Genomic DNA, 24,504 nt, shown 5'->3' with positions numbered 1-24,504 from the left:
AGACAATTTAAGAAAAATACTGAGAAGAAATTCAAGTAGTTTTGCAAAGTCAAGTAGGTACATCATTCCCATAGAGACATTTACAACCTTCCTTTGGCAGGGACCTATGAAGAAGCGACAAAAACAAAGTCTAAAGATGACATTGGAACTTGCAAGAGAAAAAATACACAAGTGGGCAGCTAATAGTATAAGCTATTAGTAAACTTTGATCCAAAAGATTTCATACCCTTAAAAGACAACTCTAAGAAATAGATATGTCTTGACATGTTACCAAAGACTCAAAAACAATGATTTACAATTCAAGGTGAAAGTGTTCACCTTTACAAAGGGAAGCTATCCAATCCAATTTACAAGTATCCTGTTTTTATTCAAAGAGTTCAAATCATTGAAAAGTGTCATGGCTACTAAAGATTTGAATAAAGAACTAGGTCCATCGTGATATCATTTCTACAGAGCCCCACTACTACAAAATAGCATAAAATTCAACAGAGAAAATTAAATTAGATAAATTCTATAATATTGAAAGAGTTCTTCAACCAGATTTAAGAAGGAATAATTGGATCTCAAAGGTATACCTAAAAGAAAAATTGGACTTTTAAGATTGGGGCTTAACTTTCAAAAGAATATATGGAGATTTTGACAAGAAAGTAAATCAATTTGAAATAGAGAAGGGTTAGAAAGAGATATTTACGTTTCTCAGAGCAGCAATCTAGGGATGACGGGCGGTTCCAACTTCAAATTGCATCAACCATCATGTTCCTTTCTCAAATTTTGTTTCTAGGGTGTTCATTTTCGTTTTTTTCACTGAAGTTAGTGATTTGAAGATTCTATTTGAGTTATATCCTTCACTAGTTCTGTCGCGTGTGTGAACCTTAAGTGCCCGCTCTACCCGTGTGAATTTGAGATAGCGTTTTTCTAGGATTTGGGGACAGCGGGCAAGCATAAAACGCAATTGAATCAGAAAACGTACAAGTAAAAGATAGCGTTAACTTTGACAAACGCAATACCTGTTTTTTAGATAGCGTTTTTTTACAAATGCAATTAAATAAATGCTATCTATTGACATTTTTGTAGTAGTGGCTCCCTCTCGGTGCTCAAGGTTGATGAACAATTGTCTCCCAAAATAGAACGGATTTCAATCCTATGAATATAGCATTCCCGACTCAACGAATGCAACATTGTGTTTGTACTCGAACAACAAAAAACTTGTAGAGAGAGAGAATACACGAAAAAACTAATGCAAAAGACTTTTTCCTTAAATTATTTCAAAATATAATTTTGGTTGGTTTTATAGAAAAGTATGCACCTTTTCAAAAAGTTGTGCACCTCTTCGAAAGATATATTCTTAATGGATGGTGATAACCCAATTTGGGAATAAAAATATAAGTTGATGACCCATTTTGGGTATTTTGATCAGTATTATTATTATTATTTGTTTAAGTATGGAAAGTATCCCACGTTTCTATAAGTGTGGATACGCATTTAGTAGTTGTTGTTTTGAGTAGCTTGACACCCAAGTAAGTTAAGTATAAATATATAAACTAAGGGATAGAGAAATAATACTCTCGAACTCTATTTTCCTAGCCTCCACTCTTCTCCATTCTTCTCCTTCTTGGTTTCCCTATTACAACAATGTCACAACTCTCCTAGAATCACCACTAACATGGTATCAAATCATCAAATTCAAATATAAGTTTAGTGGTATGCTAGGAGAGGTATCCCCAAAATCAGTATACAAGAAAAAAAAAATCAATTCTTTTTCAGTTTTTAGTATTCAAGTTTCAATCTTTCTCATAAGAAGAGACTAACAAAGTTTGAAGTTCTTCTGTCTCGATTTATAGGCGCACGTGGTGCGCCTATACTTATGCCCTCAATCATTGGCATGCACCCATCTGTGTGAAATAACACGTTTCCACTGGTGTTTGCTGATCTAGTCTTCTCTTTCTTTGGCTAAACTCTTTTTTGAAAGCTCTTTAGTTGACAAGGCTCGAGTTTATCTGTCTTTTATTATTTTTGGTGGTAATTGTTTCTTTGAGTTGGAGATTTTATTTTCCGACAAGCAGATCTGGTGCTATTCTTGTTATTTCTTTTATGCTCTCATGTTACTGTTCACAGGCACTATTCACAATTGCTGTTTGCGGTACTATTTACAGTTACTATTCATCGAGTACTGTTCACACTACTATTCACCGGTTCGAATATTTTCTAGCCTATGTTTTGTCTATTGGAGTATGAAGTATTGTTATTTGAAGTGGGCATTGGTTGGTATTTAGTCGTATAAATTCGTCTTTGCTTGTTCAAGTTGGTATTGGTGAACAAAGTATTTGTCTTCCGTTTCCGCATCCAAGTTACCTGTTTGTTAAAATGCTTAGCTATGTTTTGTGGTAGTTATCCACTTACTCTGAGTATCTCTTGTTTTGCTTTGTTCTTTGAAGTGGGTATTTGTTGGTTGTATAACTTTGAGGATGGTTAGTTTTTTGTTTGCGTTGGTATTTGGTTTCCTCCGTTTCAAGTTCAAGTCAGGATAAACAAATCTTTGTATATTCCAACTTGAGGGGGAGAATATGGAGATATGAGGACATTAAGTAGTATTTGAGGCAAACAGAATATGGAGATGTATGTGGAAGAGTACTCATGTCTTCATATCTCGCCTCGTGTCTTGGCGTGTTGCACTCATGAGGACATGCGCCCCTCATACACCTCATGCGCCCCTCATACAAGGCATATCCAAGGGCATGTGCCCATTTGCATCTCAACAGTATGAGCAATGACATCCCCACTATTAAGTATTCATCTCTCAGGTTGCAGTCATGCCTTAACTGCACTATTCAACTCTCAGGTAGCAGTCATGCATAAACTGCACTCATCTATTTAGGTAGCAGTCAAGCCTAAACCGCACTCATGTTTCAGGTAGCAGTCATGCCTAAACTGCACTTATCTATTCAGGTACGTAGCAGTCAGGCCTAAACTGCACTCATCAATATTCAATATTCATGAGTACCCAAAATAGTATTTTGTTTACTTCAACAGTGATATTGATAGTAGCAGCTAAGAAGCGCACATCAAATCAACGTTATTGTTTGCAATTTGTATTGTGACAGTTATAACAGCAAATGGAGTGAGCAACAGCCAAGCAGCGCGCCACTATACATGTATTATGTGACTGTGGGACTTCTTCAGTATTCAAGTTAGGCCATTGCCTAAACCGACAATTTCACTTTCTAGAACGTCTCAACAGTTGTTCGAGTTCTTCAACTAAAGACAGTTCTATGTATTATCTTTATTTTTGTCATCTAAGTTGTAATATGCATAGTTTGCGTAATTACAGCTTGAGGGGGAGTGTTGAAGTATGGAAAGTATCCTACGTTTCTATAAGTGTGGATACGCATTTAGTAGTTTGACACCCAAGTAAGTCAAGTATAAATATATGAACTAAGGGATATAAAAATAATACTCTCAAACCCTATTTTCTCAACCTCCACTCTTCTCCCTTCTTCTCCTTTTTGGTTTCCCTATTACAACAATGTCACAACTCTCCTAGCATCACCACTAACATTATTATTATTGACTTTGTGTTCTATTTGATTGTTTTTGGAGTTGGTGAATTAATTCTTGGCACCCAATTTTCATCAGTTCCTTCATTATGATAAATTCAAGATCTTAAGATATTATCCCTTTTTGTAATCACTTCAAAAGTCATATGTTTAATTTGATTACAGAACTTTGAAGTTTGAACTTATATCTCTTGGGGTTGCAGATTGTTGGAGATTGCAATGACGATAAACTACAAAGTACACACCCTCAAATCCTCGATCACCATCTCTATCTAACATGTTTTCTGCTCTCAATAATCACTTTTAGTTTCTATGCGGTAAGTAGGTTTTTCATGTTATCCCGTTTTTATCCCTGCCATGAACATTATGAAGGTTGCTTTTTTTTTTAATCCTTACACTTTGTTTCTTCATATCTACTTTTGCTTTTGTATGTATTTTGGAAACTAGAATTTTTGACTGTGAAGTTTGTGTGTAGGTATTTCATTTTTGTTTCGTATAATTTATGCATCTGAAGTGGTTGTTAATCTCTTGCATCTTAATAGCTGGGGTGTCCCTTTTGCTTACAAAAAAAAATAAATAATAAATAAATAAATAAAAGGCTGGAGTGAGCGCTCTTCTGCCAAGACAATGTAGCTCTTCTATTATGTGTAAGAAACTTTCATGATTATAAAGATTACTCGGTAAACAGAAAAAATGTTGATGTTTAAGCCTTAATTTAATGACAACATTATATGAACAACTGCTTAAGCAAAGGTTTTGTTTAATTTTATAGTTGAATAGCGCTTTATTTGCTTTAATAGCATGGAGTCTATTTCTATAGGTGTATAGGAGCAGGGTCAAAAGCTGAATTCAGAGTACTTGAGAGAGAACTTTGATAAAGAGTCTTAGGCTATTTGAACTAAGTGTCTACTTTCTTTATGTTTATAGCTTTGAAATGTATAGTCTAGACATTTTCTACTGAACCTTGAAGCCAATACTTAGGATTGGTGTTTAATAGTTTACCATATAAGTGGTTTTTTGTTCTATTTCGAATGGTCCTATATTTGGAATTCTTTCTATGCGCTTGAATAACTTACTGCTTTTGTATCGTTGAGTGTAGTATTATGATATCATTTATACATGTGTTTAGTGTGTCACTTATTTCGGCCATATATTTTAGTCTAAATCAATCAAAAATAGTCTATGCATAAGGCCTATAGGTCTTCACACATGAGTTGATAAGAAAGAGAACTTATAATCTAATGTGGACTAACACTGCAAGAGTAATTTATTCCAAGCAGCTTTCATGGTTAATTAGAATGGAAAAGTTGTCATGTTGGAGTCCCTATAGACTTAGTGATACAAAAGAAGTGCATCGGACTGGCATCAAGATACCACGTGTGCACACAGACAGTCGAGACTACTGACCACCACTCATGGGGTTACAAGGTTTGTGTGGACTATGGAGATAGCCAGCAGGTTACCTATTCCACTTCAAGTTTGACTTTAACAACATAAAGGACATAATTGGCAAGGGTTGTAAGGCGTCCAGGTCCTCCACATAGATCCTATCTATGTGGCTCACTTGGAAGGCCAGAAACATAATTTGTTTTGGTAGTAAGAGCTATAATAACTCAAATAAATGTAAATAGGCTAGAAAATCCTTTTTTGCGTCAACTGTGCTGGACTATAGCTATTGCCAACAGCCAAAATGCACCGAGCAAAAAAACTGCCAAAATGTTTTTGCCAATGATTTAGTGCATCTCTGACCAAAATGCCCTTTTTGCTTGGAAGAAATAAAAACTTAAATCCGCCACATTTCTTCCTTCTTCATGGGCAGTGGCGGAGCTAGGAAATTCATCCAGGGGGGGCCTAGTGTGAAACAGTTGGGCCTGACAATTTTTTTAAAGAGATTATTTGGTTAATTTATTGTTTTAATTTGCACTGTGATCATGTTAGTAATGATGTAGCAGTGTTGAAATGGTCATGTTGTTGACATCACAGTTTGCACTGTGTGCACCTTACCAAATTTACTTGATTTCATTCAAGTCTTCTGAACAGCAATACTTTGCAACTGTTGGCTTGCTTTGCTTTGCTTTGTTTACAAGGAAACAAACATCTCTAATTTCTTTTGGCAAATATTCCTCTCTCAGATAATTAACCTATGCTTTCACTAATGCTATTTAAAGTATGTATTGGTTTTTTTGACTTCAAAGGACTTCATATCTTAGATATAAGATTGAAACCTCTACTTATAACATGGATTTTAGACTTTTAGTCACTTTCTAATTCTAGCTAGAGGCACTTCATTCCGTAAACAGAGATGAAGTCTCCTATTTAATTTTCTTGTGTTATAAAGTTGTGGAATCTTTAAAGGGCGTGCACTCCATTCCGTAAACACATACAAAATCTCCTATTTTCTGGGGAAAGTTGTGGAACCATTAAAGGACATGAAAGCCCAAGTACGTGCAACAAATTTCAAACTCTGAATTGATATCTAAAATCACCTAGCTATGAGACATCATACATATAGTTTTTTTTCTGGTAACTATACATATATTTAGTTGAAAGCTCATTTCTAGGTTTGAAAGATCATTTGGTGAACTTGCATGGTAAGGGAGGGAACAAAAGTGATATGATCTATGAATCATTTGTATGATTTATTATTTTCAAGTGTGGGCATTGGATGGCTACCCACATGGGGTTAGGACAGGGACATTTGTGAGGAGAAGAACATTTGGTTTCAAACTTTCAATTGTAGGAATGAAGCTCGTGACCAATTGAAATCAATAGAGTACATGGTGGTTCTTAGTCAGTTAGCTTCAATGAGGTGAGTGGCTAATCGAATAATTCGACCTTGGATATGTAGCAATTACAAGTCAATAAAGCTTTGGACATATGCTATATATATATATATATATATATTTGTTAGTAGATTAGGTATTACCCGTGCCTACGGCACGGTTTGTTATGAAGTGCTTATTATGTTGTAGCATAAATCTTGGTACATACACTCAAGTATTTCAAACGTGGGAATTTGTAGACATTTTACTTGAATAAAAAATGAGATATTACTGAAGTTAGTGATGAAAAAAATACTCGTGACATTAGCAATACAAACATGCATGTCTAAACAATTGGCGACACAACAAACGATATCTTAGAACATTGTTCCTTTAAATATGCCTTCAATTAGCTGCTGGAAGCAACAACGTCGCCAAGGTTCAACCAATGGCTGTAAAAGGAAGATTAAAGATGTATAAATTTAATAAGCAACAAAAAAAAATGAAATAATAGGTTTCATATTTCAAACCACGACATGAACTACTTGTCTCTCAAGCTCGAAACAACTAAGAAAAGGGAACTATCAAAAATTACCACAGGATTCACAAGATCCAAGCCAAACTCAAAAAATGAATGTCCATAAATGGAGTTAAATTTGAGAAATCAATAAAACCAATAGATGAACACATCAACATAGATTAACCAATAAAGGTAGCCAAGTAGTGTTAGAAGGGATTAACCATACGATTCAGAGTACATGGAAGACAAAAATAAAAAATGTAGTAAATAATACATGTTTGGGGAGTGAATCTTAAAACTATTGCAATAGTGGAAAGGGAAGAGTTGTCATCGTATTTTTTGGGAAAGTGGACATGTCAGAGTCATGGAGAAAAGTGGGTGTAATATGAAGGGTTGTGGTTTTTAAAAGTTGTCTTTGAATTATAAAGCCCACATATCATGCGGTTTTAATGCATACTAACCGTTCGTTCAAACCGCTCGTTCGGCTTGAATAATGATGTGATGTCATCCTACAATTGCGAACTTTGGAAGTACGTGCAAAGAGTACCAAAAGATGCAATGTATTAGGATACCAAGAAATAAACTCCCACAAACTAAACTAACAACCCCAAAAAGATAGTACTTCACCTTTGAACAATAATCCATTGTAATGAAGTATAAAAAATTTGGTCTAGAATGGAAACAAAATTACAAAAACCAAGATCCTTAATTAAGGGGGGGGAAAATACAAAAGTCTAGGACTATATAGTTGTTGCAAATCTTGTCATTTTCCTTTAAAAACAAAATATATATAATGGTCTAGCATGATATTTTATGTTAGATTCTCCACTCTACAAAATTAGCAAGAATATAAAGCAAACTATAAGTACAAATATGTAGAAAATTTATCTCTATTTAACATTTGAAAATTTTCATTAAAGATTGCAAGACTATTTAAAATGATGACTCCAAGCAACAACATAAGCATCTCCGCTTATTCTCAACACCATTTAGGCAATAAATTAAATCTAACCATCTTTCTTATAGGTGCATGCTTAACTATCCCTAACTACAAACTCCATTCAAAGGTAAAAGATAAGGTGTAACCAATATGAAAGATCAGTACACTACACAATTTGAACTCCAGGAAAATAAAATGTCGAACAAAATTAGACTATAACTTGATGCCTTGACCATAATGAATTCAAATTTTACAAAGCAGGATATTCAAAAAGGAGGGAAAACTAAGATAAAGGGAATCAAAGCCACGATTAAATAGCAAACTATGTGAAAAATATGATTTTAGAATTAAGTTATGCAAGCATGCCATAATAGTGAATATCAGTGATATGCAGTAACCTATTGTAAAACTAAGATGATATGCATGCATGACTTCAAACAACAAACTCAATCAAGAACTATCATACAGTTATATGAAAAAATGCAACACCAAACTTGAATAATTGTTTTACCACAATTTCCTCTGAATTCACTCGGCTAAACTCATAAGAGCACATTAACAATTAAAATGGGAACTGATATAGTGTCATTTAAAACTAAAACATGAACATCTTTTTTTTTTTGCACACAAGTAAGGATATTTTATTGATATAATAATATAGTTACAGGAGATAAAGGTCTTAAAACTTAGGGTGCTACATGATCATAGCTAATTAAAACCGGTAGTAGGTTCTATGAGGATCTTCTAAGCATCTGATGTAGTCTGGCTTGGTGCAGCTCCAACAGTATGTGCCTCTTTGCATTGATGAGCCCTTCTTTGATGCCGCGTCAGCTCCAAAGTTAGCTTCACGATAAATATGAGAGAGTTTCTAAGAATCCATCTTCTGAGTTGCTCGTAGCCATCTTGCCTTAACAGCCCACGGAATGTTCCCCTTGCTAAATGCTATGATGGCAGGTTGTGAATCTGCTTCAATCCATAGACTTCTCCAACCTTTTGCTACTGCTGACTCCACCGCCATAACAATAGCTTCACATTCAAAGATCGAACTGGTGGTAACTCCTAGCCCGTAAAACCATGACCCCCAGAACTTGACCATGGTGATCGCGAAATATAATCCCCCCCATTTCCTGGGTTTCCCCTGGATGAGCCATCAGTATTGGCTTTGATTGTGCCTGGTTGGGGGAGCTTCTAGCAGACTTCTTTTGGGCAGCGTGGTGGCTTAGAGATGCCCTCGATATGAAGAGAGTGAAGAACTTCCAGCTCTTCCGCTGAATTACGATGTGCCGAAGAGCAACCAACCCCTCGCAGCTTTGAATTCCTTTGGTCACTTCATACTTGATGAGAATAATATTTATCTTCTTCTCATCAAATAGGATCACCGATTCCTAGTTTTCCAAATGCGTATTGCCCATTAGGTGCGCGGCTCTACATTCCATAGTTCTTTTCTCGATTGGACTAAGAAGCTTTATGGCCGATATCACTTCCTGCAAGTTCAATGAAATCCTTACCTTGAAGACATCCGCGAGCCAGCCCCATAATTCCTTTATCGCCTCATATTCCCCAGAGTAAGTGGTTAACACATTCTTCCTCTTTTGACAAAGCCGACATCGAAGCCATGGGAATTCCCTTCTTCTTGACCTTGTCATCGATTGGGCCTTGCGCTTTTGTAGGAGTTTCCATACAATCCCTGTTGTTCTCGGGTAAAGAGTCTTGTTCCAGACCCATTTGTTCCAATGTACCTTTTGTTCTTTTTTTTCTAATAGCATCAAAAGCCTCCTTCACTGAGAACTTCCCATCCTTTGCTGGTTTCCAAATCCTGATATCGGTTGCTTCGCCAGTTGGAGGTTGGATTGTATTTAGATCTATTCCCACTTTTCCAAAAACTTGGAGCACTCGATCTGGAATGTTCCAATCAGTTTCAGTTATTATGATGAACCAGCGGTGGCCTTGAAGTTTCTCCGGTTGGCTTTGTACTGGCCATGCGCTATTGCAACTCCTGCCCAATCATCCTGCCAAAGTCTGATGTCCTTACTTTGACCCACCTCCCAACCCATGTGAGGCGACATCTCTTTTAGAGCCCATTGAATGCATGGCCATACTGATGACTTTTTGAAGTATGTAAGCCATTGACCTGATAATATAGAGAATTTTGCCTTCATAAAGTTACTCCATTCAGAATTTCGGAGAAAGCTCCAAGTGAGCTTCATGAGGAGGGCTAGATTAAGCTCTCGAACTTCGAAGCCCGAGGCCTCCTTCCTCATATGGCTTACGGACCTTCTCCCATTTGAGCGTGATGCCTTTTCCTACTTGTAGGATCCCCCGACCGGATAAAGTTTCGATAGGCTGCCTCCACGATCTTTGATACATTTAGATGGCCACAGTATTAATCGACATGTTATACACCGTAAGGCTTTTTTAGAATAGATTGAGCAATGACTACCCGACCTTGGAAAGATAACATTCGACCAGCCCATCCACTAGCCCTTTTCCGCACTTTGTCGACCATGCTCTGAATTTTTTCCCTTATGACTCTGCCTTGGAATATGGGAGCACCCATGTCACACCCCGAATTTCGACAGAATTCGGAAAAACATTATTTGTCCCCGACTCTTCGATCTCCGAGGTGTGACGCACTCTCCACTTCCAAAAACCCATAAACAGTTTAAAATAGGCGGATAATTAAAAACCAATAAAAATTTCAATTATACAAAAGTCTTCTTCATTACAAAAATTCCCAATTAAGATTAGGTTACAAATCTCTTTTCAATAACTCTTTAATCAAAATATACAAATGAGAATACAAAAACATTGTCTAGACTTAAAAGCTATATCACCTCAAGGAAAAAACAAAACGTATCACGGAGATGTAACGCTTAATGCAAAACCACAAGCAGTGACGGTAACCTTCTTCAACACTAAACTCGTCAAAACTTATCAACTATGTTCATTGAATGAACACACCCGATAAGCAAACATGCAAATCGGGTCAAGATTATAAACAATCTTTGGTGTGAGTAGCCCTAAAAACAACCTATAATACTTATACACATATATACACAATCCACAAGGCGCTTAGTTCCTCCACCGGGCCTTTAACTTTCAACGACTAATACAACATTCTTAAGAATAATCTAAGGTAGTTCCTCCAAGCCTTTAACATTCTTAAGTACACTAATTTAGGCGTAGTAGTTCCTCCATCGAAAGGCCTTTAACTTCCCACTAACCACACAACAAACTATACTCATAATAAATAAGGCATGTAGTTCCTCCATCGAGGTTTTAGGTTCTAACTAAACTATAACCAGCCAACCATATACAAATCATCTATCTAGAGATATATCCTTTACCAACATATTACCATAATTAGATTATTTGGGGCTTTCTTTGTGTGTCCCTAAAATCACGTCAGTATCTATGTTTTACCTAGTTTCCCTGGCTACCACAATCATGAAACCAACGCCGAACATGTACATCCACATGCCTCCCTTACATAATGAGCCACTCCGTGCGTAACCACCCCGCGGGATGCCGCGACACCGTAAATCCTCACACGGAAGCCAAATCTATGTAAACCGCCACTATTCGCATAAAAATATTGCGCATCATCGTTTCTATTTTGCGAACGGAATAATCAAAGCCACTATTCGGCTCGCCGGGAGGGCCGCCGAAGGCCATTCAAATTTTAACCGAAACGCGGAAGGGTCGCCGGAAGGCCATTCAGATTAATCAAACGCCGAAGGGCCAATCACATGAGTTGTGGTAGTCGGGTTCTAGGATTTTCGTTATGTAATTTATTCGGTGTCATACATTAATGACTCATAAACATTTCTACTATATCAATGCGGGTCAATTACCTTATTGCACTAAGCCACAATACATAGAAATATCTCAATTTACCTCATATAATCATTTTCATTCTTTCACGTGCCAATATATTATTGCACTACACCACACCTCGTGGGCAAATATTCACCGATCTGCTATACTAGCATCTCACATATAAAATAATGGAATGTATATACATTTCTCCAAGATATTGCATCAATATATTATCCCGTATTATATCATGTCATGTCACAATGCTTCCACGTATCACATACATTATTTTATTATAACGATTAGGAATATAATGTTTCCTAACATCTCAATATCATCACGCGGTCAAAAATACACAACATCAAGGTCAAATCTTTCTTAGATAATGACCACCAAATATATACTAGCTTCCACAAAGATTTTATTACTATATGTGTCCATATAATATACACATAAAACGTAGTACAATTAAACAATCCACGATCCACAATCAAAGCCCAATATGCTTTTACACCCTACTCTCGCGTCAAATCTAAATTAGATAATTTACCAACCAAGTTATACAATATCCGGACAAGATTTTATTACTATATATATCCATATAAACAAACATATGAAAACTGGAAAAGTCAACATTCACCAACGGTCAACGGTCAAAGTCAACGGTCAAAGGTCAACAATGGTCAACACCTCATGGTCAAGGTCAAACTCAACATGTCATGGTCAAAGTCAAAGTGTCGTCCGGTCAAAGTCAAAGGTGAAAGTCAACCGTCCATGGTCAAAGGTCAAAGTCAATCAACCATCCATGGTCAAAGTCAATGTGTCCTGGTCAAAGTCAAACTATCAAAGTCAATGGTCAAAGTCAAAAAATCGTTTGCGTGGTTCGACAGTTCAGGTCATAGCCATGGTTCATGGCTAAGGACAAAGGTGCATGGTTCACGGGCTCATGACCACGGTCCTGGTTCGGACCCAACTGGCCAAGCCCAAACCTTATTACCCGGAAGTCTAAAAGTCCACTTATTTATTTTACCTGACCCAATTAGATCTATTTTAAGTCCAATGGACTGGTCCATGCAATATTAGAAAACTGGCCCAAAACAGTTAAGTGGTTCAGTCCAAAAATTTCAAAACAAAAAGAAAAGGGCCCAACCACTTAAATTAGATTTCGCCCATTAAATAAACTAAAACTGAAATTTCGCCAAGCCACTAATAGAATTTGGGCCCAAACCAAACATCTAAGGCTTTGACCCAGGCAAACAAAACAAGGTCGGCCCAAGGAACTTAACCCACACCCGGGCCCAACCTAAACACCTAAGGCCCAAGGCCCAAGCCCAGTTCGGTCCACAGTTCTTCTTCTTCCCTAGTTCTCCTCCTCCAGCCACCAATCTCCGGCCACCACCATCTCCCATTCCATTAAATCGGTTAGACTCCCAAACAAAAACCCTCTAACATTAATAAAAGCGACAACCCCAAATTGTTCCATCCAACCCTCACCAAACTAGATCTGAGAATATTTCGACCGCCATTAATGGCTTCCACCTAGCTCTAATCGATCGTACCTAACCATCCCCACTACCACCAAACATCATACACCAACCCACAATACCACAAAACAGGTTCAAATATAGAAAATAAATACACAAAAATCAAAGTCCTCGGTTTCCACAAGAATGGACGTTCGGCCATTATGGACTTTGTTCAAGGCTCCCAAAATGCCCCAACCACCGCATCTAACCCCAAACAATCAATCAAACCCCCTCATTTTCAAACCAAAACAAACAACTAAGAGTTCACACAAATCCTCATGCTAGGCGACGCCATTAGCCTATTCAAAGCTTGGCGCCTATTCAAAGCTTCAACAACAAGTTAAAAGTATAACGTATACTAAATATTCAAAAGAGAGAGGTCGAAGCGATTTCTTTGCGTGGACTCGCTGACGCCACCATCGGCGTCACGAGGTTCAACAGTTCCAAGTACAAACTCTAAACATATCGAAATAACTAAAAATTATATAAACACTGGTCGGAAACACTCAACAGTAAAAAATACGTAAATACTAAACCGACGAAAATCATAGTTTTAGTAGTAGTGAGAGATAAAATCTACTCACAGGTCCTAACAGCTCCACGAATTTCTCCGAGTCCGAGCCGTCGCGCTCCACCCTCCAGAAATCCAGCTTTCATGCTCTGCCTCCATTTTTAATATATTTTATTATTTTATGAACCCTATTTTCTAGAAAAAGTGTTTATATACTTGGGTCCGAAACCCAAGCCCAACACCGACTCGGGCCCAAAACCAGGCCCACGTATCCCGAGTCCGGTCCGACGAATTTTGGAAATAAATAATTTAATTAAATTAATAAAATAGAAAAATACGTATTTAAAAATACGGGCGTTACAGCTATACACATCTCAAAAGAATCTCGTCCCGAGATTCGGAAGTAAAGCTATACGAACAAAAACGTTGGTTATTAACTTAGAACCTATACAAGAATACACGTTGATTAAACTTAAACAAGATAACATTGATATTAATTATTTTAAATAATACCCGAATATATATCCTCATGCCATTACAAAACCTATTACAGTTTAACTGTCTATATTAAAACAAATTATTACTGTCCCTTAAACGCAACATAAACATATCATTTCTCATTAGCATGCAGTTTCTCGACACGTAGCAAACTCTACGAAAAATTAATATTCTACTTAAACTAATAAATCATATGGGATAAGTTCATCCATGCATACAACATTATGGAGTCTTTTATTATCATGCATAAAAGAAAATTTTGTGTCCTAGCACACTTAAAACAAAAGTCACTCATGTCATTGATACTACAATAAACTTTATATTACTTTAGTCATGCTCTCAGAAATATTAAATTTAAAACAACCCTTGAATCCTAATTCATGCTTGCAACTGGATCAAATATAGCACGTATTCAAAAAATAATTTTTCATGTTCCTCTATCAAAATCATATAGACTGAAACAAAACAATTAAGAGTAAATACTCGAATATGCCAAAATCATGTGAAACTAATTTAACGATATTAATCAATCATGTCATAATTTATAGGCACGACACACTTATAAGACAAAATAAAAATCCGTTTGTTGTGGAAATACGATCATCATTATATTAAGACATCATCTACATAAATTCCAATCTAGTTTAAAAAAAACAATTATCACCATTATATTAATTAATCATTAATAACGTGACCTTTAGAAAACAACCTACACATGTATGTTTTCTTGGTAAAACAATTTTAATCATCACATACGCACGGTAATAGTTCACCTATATACAATAATATAAAAACGTGTATACGCAAGTATACACATCTCAAAAAGAATACACGTGTATACGCAAGTATACACGTCTCAAAAAGAATACACGTGTATACGCAGGTATACACATCTCAAAAAGAATACACGTATATTTTATTATTATATTCAATCTATTTCTAAGTAATCACCTCTAACAGATTAATTTCTTATACTTTAAAATACTATTCATCCATTAAAGTGTACGAGTGAGGCGAGATAGTTCCTCCAACACCGAGGCAATTAGTTCCTTACTCAGTACGTCATAAAGTCATCACTTAATGCAGCTCATTCAATATATATTAAAATATCTTATAGTTTCTTGAATAATAACATAACACTCAAATACAAAGTTCACGATTGAGGTTGTCATACTTAATTCATACTCCACGTGAAAATGATCACCAACAACAAAATCACACTATAGCAACACACATCATTTTGATCAAATCCGTTAATAATTAATATATTACACATATAACCACTCCTCATATAATAAGGAAAAATAAAATCATTTACTATCCATTCCACCAGAGTAACTAATATAAATATACATATCACACATACAAACCAATCAAAAAAATATTGACTCTCTCTTTATTTCTATATCTCTTCTTTTATTTGTAAAAGTAAAACAACTAGCGGAAATAGTTTTGAAAATATTACTTCTTAAACATTACCCATAAACCACGATCCGAGAATCACCTAGACTCACCCTAGTCTAAGCTAACCAAATGCTCTGATACCAAACTGTCACACCCCGAATTTCGACAGAATTCGGAAAAACATTATTTGTCCCCGACTCTTCGATCTCCGAGGTGTGACGCACTCTCCACTTCCAAAAACCCATAAACAGTTTAAAATAGGCGGATAATTAAAAACCAATAAAAATTTCAATTATACAAAAGTCTTCTTCATTACAAAAATTCCCAATTAAGATTAGGTTACAAATCTCTTTTCAATAACTCTTTAATCAAAATATACAAATGAGAATACAAAAACATTGTCTAGACTTAAAAGCTATATCACCTCAAGGAAAAAACAAAACGTATCTGGAGATGTAACGCTAATGCAAACCACAAGCAGCAGCCACTCTTCTTCAACACTAAACCTGTCAAAACTTATCAACTATGTTCATTGAATGAACACACCCGATAAGCAAACATGCAAATCGGGTCAGCATTATAAACAATGCTGGTGTGAGTAGCCTTAAAAACAACCTATAATATTACACATATATACACAATCCATAAGGCAGTTAGTTCCTCCACCATCGGTTTTTAACTTTCAACGACTAATACAACATTCTTAAGACAATAATCTAGGCAGGTAGTTCCTCGAGGTTTTAACATTCTTAAGTACACTAATTTAGGGTGTAGTTCCTCCACCTTTAACTTCCCACTAACCACCACAACAACTATACTCATAATAAATAAGGCATGTAGTTCCTCCATCGAGGTTTTTAGGTTCTAACTAAACTATAACGCCAACCATATACAAATCATCTATATCTAGAGATATATCCTTTACCAACATATTACCATAATTAGATTATTTCGGGCTTTCTTTGTGTGTCCCTAAAATCCGTCAGATCTATGTTTTACCTAGTTTCCCTGGCTACCACAATCGCAACCCAACGCCGAACATGTACATCCACATGCCTCCCTTACATAATGAGCCACTCCGTGCGTAACCACCCTGAGCGGGATGCCGCACACCAGGTAAATCCTCACACGGAAGCCAAATCTATGTAAGCACTGCCACTATTCGGCATAAAAATATTGCGCATCATCGTTCTATTTTGCGAACGGAATAATCAAGCCACTATTTAAATTTCGCCCGGAGAGGGCCGAAGGCCATTCAAATTTTAACGAAGAACGCCGGAGAAGGGCAAGGCCATTCAGATTAACTGAAACGCCAGAAGGGCCAATCACATGAGTTGTGGTAGTCAGGTTCTAGGATTTTCGTTATGTAATTTATTCAGGTGTCATACATTAATGACTCATAAACATTTCTACTATATCACGTGCAGGTCAATTACCTTATTGCACTAAGCCACAATACATAGAAATATCTCAGTTACCTCATAATCATTTTCATTCTTTCACGTGCCAATATATTATTGCACTACACCACCCTCCCGTGGGCAAATATTCACCAGTGCTATACTAGCATCTCACATATAAAATAATGGAATGTATATACATTTCTCCAAGATATTGCATCAATATATTATAACGTATTATATCATGTCATGTCACAATGCTTCCACGTATCGCATACATTATTTATTATAACATTATTAGGAATATAATGTTTCCTAACATCTCAATAATATCATCACGTGTCAAAAATACACAACATCAAGGTCAAATCTTTCTTAGATAATGACCACCAAATATATACTAGCTTCCACGGCATTTTTTATTACTATATGTGTCCATATAATATACACATAAAACGAGTACAATTAAACAAATCCACGATCCACAATCAAAGCCCAATATGTTTTTTACACCCTACTCACGTCAAATCTAAATTAGATAATTTACCAACCAAGTTATACAATATCCGAATGATTTTATTACTATATATATCCATATAAACAAACATATGAAAAATCTGGAAAAGTCAACATTCACGGTCGGCCGGTCAAAGTCAATCAAAGGTCAACACCAAAGTCAACGGTCAAAGGTCAACACCTCATGGTCAAGGTCAAACTCAACATGTCATGGTCAAAGTCAAAGTGTCCTGGTCAAAGTCAAAGGTGAAAGTCAACCGTCCATGGTCAAAGGTCAAAGTCAATCGTCCATGGTCAAAGTCGGCGTGTCCTGGTCAAAGTCAAACTATGGTCATGGTCAAAGTCAAAGTCGTTTTAGTTGTTCGACAGTTCAGTGGTCATAGCCATGGTTCATGGCTAAGGAGAAAAGGTGCATGGTTCACGGGCTCATGACCACGGTCCCCGTTCGGACCTAATTGCCAAGCCCAAACCTTATTACCCTAAGTCTAAAAGTCCACTTATTTATTTTGCGAACCTAATTAGATCTATTTTAAGTCCAATGGATTTGGTCCATGCAATATTAGAAAACCTGGCCCAAAAGCAGTTAAGTGGTTCGATCCAAAATTTCAAAACAAAAAGAAAAAGGGCCCAACCACTTAAATTAGATTTCGCCCACATAAACTAAAATTTGAAATTTCGCCAAGCCACTAATAGAATTTGGGCCCAAACCAAACATCTAAGGCTTTGACCGAAGCAAACAAAACAAGGTCGGCCCAAGGAACTTAACCCCACACCCGCCCAACCTAAACACCTAAAGGCCCAAAGGCCCAAGCCCAGCCTCGTTCGGTCACGCTTCTTCTTTTCCCTAGTTCTCCTCCTCCTCCACCAAATCTCCGGCCACCACCATCTCCCATTCCATTAAATCGGTTAGACTCCCCAAACAAAACCTCTAACATTAATAAAAGCGACAACCCCAAATTGTTCCATCCAACCCTCACCAAACTAGATCTGAGAATATTCCGACCGCCATTAATGGCTTCCACCTAGCTCTAATCGACAGCCCCAACCATCCCCACTACCACCAAACATCATACACCAACCCACAATACCACAAAACGGTTCAAATATAGAAAATAAATACACAAAAATCAAAGTCCTCGCGGTTTCCGCGGTAATGGGCTATCGAGCCATTGGCCTTTGTTCAAAACTCCAACCACCACATACTCAACCCCAAACAATCAATCAAACCCTCATTTTCAAACCAAAACAAACAACTAAGAGTTCACACAATCCTCATGCTAGGCGACGCCATTAGCGCCTATTCAAAGCTTGCGCCTATTCAAAGCTTCAACAACGGTTCAAAGTATAACAGAATACTAAATATTCAAATAGAGAGAGGTCGGCGATTTCTTTCGTGGACTCGTGACGCCATCATCGACATCGACGTCGCCGAGGTTCAAGCGAGTTCAAGTACAAACTCTAAACATATCGAAATAACTAAAAATTATATAAACACTGGTCGGAAACACTCAACAGTAAAAAATACGTAAATACTAAACCGACGAAAATCATAGTTTTAGTAGTAGTGAGAGATAAAATCTACTCACAGGTCCTAACAGCTCCACGAATTTCTCCGAGTCCGAGCCGTCGCGCTCCACCCTCCAGAAATCCAGCTTTCATGCTCTGCCTCCATTTTTAATATATTTTATTATTTTATGAACCCTATTTTCTAGAAAAAGTGTTTATATACTTGGGTCCGAAACCCAAGCCCAACAACACCCATTCGGGCCCAAAACCCAGCCCACGTATCCCGAGTCCGGGTCCGGCCTAATTTTGGAAATAAATAATTTAATTAAATTAATAAAATAGAAAAATACGTATTTAAAAATACGGGCGTTACAACCCAGGTACTTTTCTGGAAGGTTGCCTTCTCTAAACTCAAAGAGATTGGAGACTCTTTCTTTCTTTGCATCATTCATAGCCCCTAGAAACAGTTTACTCTTAGAAGGGTTGAAATACTGGCCTGCTGATTTTTCATAGGAGTTGAAAACTTTCTTGAGCATCTTGAGACCTCGGATTTCTCCATTTGCAAAAACAAAGACATCATCAGCAAATAAGATGTGGGTGGGGCTAGGACATTTTCCTGCTGCCGTCATGTGTTTGACCTTGCCTTGGAGGAATAACCAGTTTATTCCCCTGCTGAGAACATCTTCAGCGATGTCAAAAAGGATGGGAGAAAGGGGGTCTCCTTGCCTGAGCCCCCTTCCTGCTTTGAAGAAGCCACAAGGCCCTCCATTAATCATGATAGAGATATTTGCACTCTGCAAGATGGTAGTCACCATGAACACAAGGTCTTTATTGAATCCAAACCTACTAAGCACCTCAATCAAAACTCCCGGCAGAGTATCAAAAGCTTGGGTAATATCCAACTTGATGCCAACATTCCCACCTCGAGTTTTCTTGTCCAATTCATTGATCATTTCGAAGCCAAAGCAATCCCCACAAGCACAATTCGCGCTTGGATAAAAGCCAACTGCTCTCCGCTAATGATTTTGCTGACAATCTGCTTAATTCTCAATGATAGAAGCTTAGTAATTATTTTGAACAAAAAATTACTTAAACAAATAGGCCTAAACTGGTTCACCTCGATAGCATTTACAACTTTAGGTACTAGGACAAGAAAACTGGAATTCATGCCTTTCGGGAGAACATTATCTCTAAAGAAAGAAATAATTGCATTACTTACATCCCAGCCAATGGTGCTCCAGAAGGTATGGTAAAAGATACCTTGAAAACCGTCAGGGCCAGGGGAACTGTTGGCATCCATGGAGAAAACAACTTCCTTGATTTCTTCCCTTGTTGGAGTGGCTATTATGGAATCATTCTCTTCATCAGTAATCAACTTAGGAATCAAATCCAGAAGAGCCGAGTCCATTGTGACACTCTGAAACTTGTATTTCTCTTGGTAGGCAGAGACTATATATTATTTTATTTTCTCTTGTTGCTTTATCATGACTCCTTCTTCGTTCTTAATCTCAGTTATCTGTGCTTTTGCGAGTCTCATTTTGATGGTGGCATGGAAATAGGCCGAGTTTCTCTCTCCATTCAAGGCTTCTGAGGTTCTTGACTTTTCTTTGACCATAGTAAATCTGATTCGTTCAGCTTCCTCCAACTCAACAGCTTTGTCAATTTCCCTTTGATGCAAGTTAGTCTCAAAAGGATTTGTTTCTTGATCCTTAAGGATCTGCTCCATATCCTCTTCTAGCTGCTTCATGTGCTGCTTGTGACTTCCAAAAACCTCAAAGCTCCATTGCTTCCGGTTTTAGTTTTAATCTTTTTAATTTCTTCACTACTTTTCCCCGATCGAACATCATAGAGTGGCTCATTCCAGCTTTTGCTTCAACTTTCGCTTTGAGGTTCTCATGTAGTATCCAAGCTTTCTGAAACCGGAAAGGGATATTTTTCGGCTTGGGGATGCACGAGTTCCAGCCCACAATCGGACTGTGGTCTGACAACTTGCGCTTAAGGATCTTACTTCTCCATCCAGTGCTTACTTCAATCCATTTCTGATTTACTAGCATTCTATCTATCTTCTGTAGCATTCTTTTATTCCCCCACCTCTTGTTGCACCACGAGTAATTGAATCCGCAAGTAGTAGAGTCAATCAGAGCATTCGAGTGGATAAAGCTGTTAAATTCATTCATGGCAGTGATACATGGAGATCGACCACCTCTTCGTTCTGTTACAGAGCTTACTATGTTGAAGTCTCCTACCACAGCCCAAGCATCCACTGTATTTCCCAAACTCCCGAGCTCTTGCCAAAGCCCTCTTCGGGTGCCGTATGAGCTACTTGCATGAACAAAAGAGAGCAGAAAATTCCCTACCTTTACTGTAATCTGCTGGTGAGATACATCAACAAGATCAACTGTTAATTCATCTTTCCAGAAAAGCCATAAGTTTCCTACTCTCGGAGGGGTGTCGTTGTGTAGGAATCTAGCACTGAAACCAAGCCTACTGAACAATGGCGGTAGAACAGTTGGTGGTTTAATAAGCGGTTCAGCAATACATAGGAAACAAGGATTATGTTCTAAGACCAGTTCCTCAATAAAGTGCCAAGGTCCCTGTCTCTTCATTCCCCTCACGTTCCAAAATAGTGTATTCATTTATAGATGAGAAGAGTTTGCCTTAGCCCTTGCATTAGGTGTAGGCAATGCCTGAACCTGCCACAGAGGCTTGTAGCCTTTCTTAGTTTTAACTTGCCACTCTTCCTCTTCCCCTTGGTCAGCCCAGCTCCCATTCAGTAGCTTATCAGCTTCATCCTGGGCCCGATAGTGGTTCGAGGAGGGAGTGATACTCGAGACCAGTTCTGTTGTTTCTGCTTCATCTCGTCTACTTGTGGGCTCACACCCTTCTATAATGCTTTCGTCCGAGTTTCTGACAGCCAAGGCCAAAGTTGACTCGATAGCTTCCTGTGCATCTAAGAACCCCCCTTGCAAGGTGCCCTCCTCTCTGTTCGGAAATTGATTCATTTCTGGATCCTGACTCAACTCCTTAGATTTCCCGGCTTGGGCGCCCGGTATCCACTCTTTGGAACAACAGGACCTTGAAGAGCACGGTGGCCATTCGGTTTGTTCCGCCTCTGGGGATGTCGCCAAATCAACAACTTCCGAATAGTTGGATTTGAGTTTTAGCTCTCTTAGTTCCCGTGGTCGGGATGAACTCTCCATTTGAGTCCTTGGTACCGCTTCGTACCCTCATCATCTTTCTTGTTCTTTTATGTGCCGGTTTCTCCTCTTATGCCCTCACGGATACCGCACGGTATGTCTCAGTCGGGCCACTTCCTTTCTTCGCTTCTTCTATTCGATGTTCTTGCGTACCATCTTACACTCGCTACCAAGTGTCCCACCATCTTACGATTGGCTACAAAACTTTGGCATCTTCACCACCTCGATATCTTGCATAAAAGATATGCCCTCTTCTTCCTCCACCCATATCTGATTTGGGATTGGCTTGGACAAATCCACGTCCACGAGCACACTCGCATAGTTGCCGAAGTCTCTTTCAAGGGTGTGCTTGTCAACTCCTATTGGGTAGCCAACAGTTTTCCCCATTAACATAAGGATCTCATAATCCCAGTACTGCTGCCTAAGCTTAGGGAATTTGATCCATACTAAAGCTTTTGTCCTTATGTGGACTGCCGGATCAAAATCGGGTGACCATTTAGAGAGTCTCAAAGTTTGATCTCCAAACCTCCAAGGGCCACTTCCCCAAATCTTCTTCCAGTCCATTTCACACGTCAGTCTAATCATGAAGAAGCCCTTACCTAGTGGTATAATCTTCCAATCCCCTTGAGGCCTCCACATAGTAGATGCTATGGAGCGTACCTCATCAAGCTTGATTTTGTTAAAGTCCAGTCTTCCCACTATGCAATACTTACAGTAGAGCCGACCTCTTTCTACTGCTTTCTTTGGTAATTTGATAGACGGCATGTTCCCTTTGATTGTTGGAACTGGAAGATCATCAACATCAATATGGTGGGGCTGTTCTCCACGCACCTTGTCTGCAAAAGAGATGTTATACCGTTGTGGTTGTACTGCCGCTGTCGCAACAACTTCAGTGATTCCCACTGCTACCTTTTCAGAAGCTTTGCTTGGGTTCTCAAGCTCATAGAGATCCATGATGATTTATCCCTTGCAGAACTCACACTGTTAGCAGTGTAGGATTTTACCCGCAAAGGAATGGTCTTTGAGTTTGAGAGCAGCTCCAGTCTTCAGAATATCTACCACAATTGAACAGTGGAGGATTTTACCTAAGGGTTGGAAAAGATTCACACTTGCAATATACTACTATCAGAAAAGAGGTTTTTTTTTTTTTTTTCCCCGTCAAGCTCAAACTCACAGCGATGGAATTCTTTCCCGAAAAGGAACGGAACCTCAAAGGTTTTAGGATAAGAAAGTTTTTCCAGACAGGTTTTTAACTAAACGCGGCAAAGTTTTGGAGTACGGGATCACGAAGACACTTAAGATATGTCCCAGCCAGTCGCCCAAACTTTGGTCCCCATTTTCATTTTTTAACCTTCCTCCTTTTTTAAAACATGAACATCACTTAATAGAAAGAACAGATAATAATCGAAGTCCACTGATACACGTAAAATGAATAATTCTACTAATGAATAAAGCGATAAAACTCTAAACGAAAGTAAAACTAAAACTGCTTTGTTACTAGACTTATCAAAGATATTTTTACTCTCAATCTTATTGAGATATAGGGGAGTAAATGATTCGTTCCACTCCTAGTTCTTTAGCATGCGATGGTTTTGTGTCAACTAATCAGTCCAAAGTCTAATGAGAGATTTACAAGGGGAATTCTATACTACGAGGTGAATTCAATTAACAAGTTACGAATAACGAAATGATAGAATGCTAAGGGTTTGAATCTAGATAAAGAATTAAAGGGAATTGAATCCACCTTAACTCGACTTAATCAACTAACAAAGACTCGTCATGATCCAAATTGAATGATTCGCATATCAAAATAGTAATTCTAATCCCTAAGTATACATGGCATCTCTACCAATCAATAACTAGCATGTGAAGTCGTCCACCCATTCTCATGGCGAATCAACGACCTTCTAGAGTGGAATAAACTCTCACGACGATTTCTAAGTTAACAAGGATCAAGCTTCATCAAGGCTTCTTCAACCCCCTCTAATGGAGGTTTAGCCTTGAGTCATACTACTATCATTTCCCATTGAATTAAAACTAGACATTATATAAACTTCTATCTTATGCAATTTTACTAAACAATAATTGAAATCTCGGGTAATAAATAGGAAATGAATAACAAGTAATAAAGGAATTTAGATCTAAACAATTGTAAATGACAAAAATCAAAATAAACAAGAATATACTATTTTATTTATCTAATCAAGCAATAACAATATTTTCAAAGTTTAATCTAAAACAAGGAATGAAATGAAACTAAACTTAATTAAAAACAATTAAAACTAGATCTAGAATTATCTATATTTTAGGTCTAATTAGTTACCATTTACAAAGAGCTAAACTTTTCTTTTTAT

At 37.7% G+C, this 24,504-nt stretch overlaps 1 protein-coding gene across 1 annotated transcript; it reads right to left on the bottom strand.

Annotated features, from left to right (window-relative positions):
- Window positions 1–22,336: 22,336 nt before the first annotated feature.
- Window positions 22,337–23,104, bottom strand: LOC147523333 (uncharacterized). Its single transcript, XM_086570617.1, has one exon. The coding sequence runs from the start codon at window positions 23,102–23,104 to the stop codon at window positions 22,337–22,339; it is 768 nt and encodes a 255-aa protein (XP_086426743.1).
- Window positions 23,105–24,504: the final 1,400 nt, after the last annotated feature.

The sequence above is a fragment of the Coptis chinensis genome, chromosome 1 (assembly GCF_015680905.1).
Source record: "Coptis chinensis isolate HL-2020 chromosome 1, ASM1568090v1, whole genome shotgun sequence".
Classification (NCBI taxonomy): Eukaryota; Viridiplantae; Streptophyta; class Magnoliopsida; order Ranunculales; family Ranunculaceae; genus Coptis; species Coptis chinensis.
Note: the sequence above shows the minus strand (reverse complement) of the source record. Positions and strands in the feature narration are given on the sequence as shown.

Excerpts from the sequence above, each read along its gene's own strand:
- LOC147523333 (XM_086570617.1), bottom strand. The coding sequence starts at position 23,104 with ATGGATCTCTATGAGCTTGAGAACCCAAGCAAAGCTTCTGAAAAGGTA.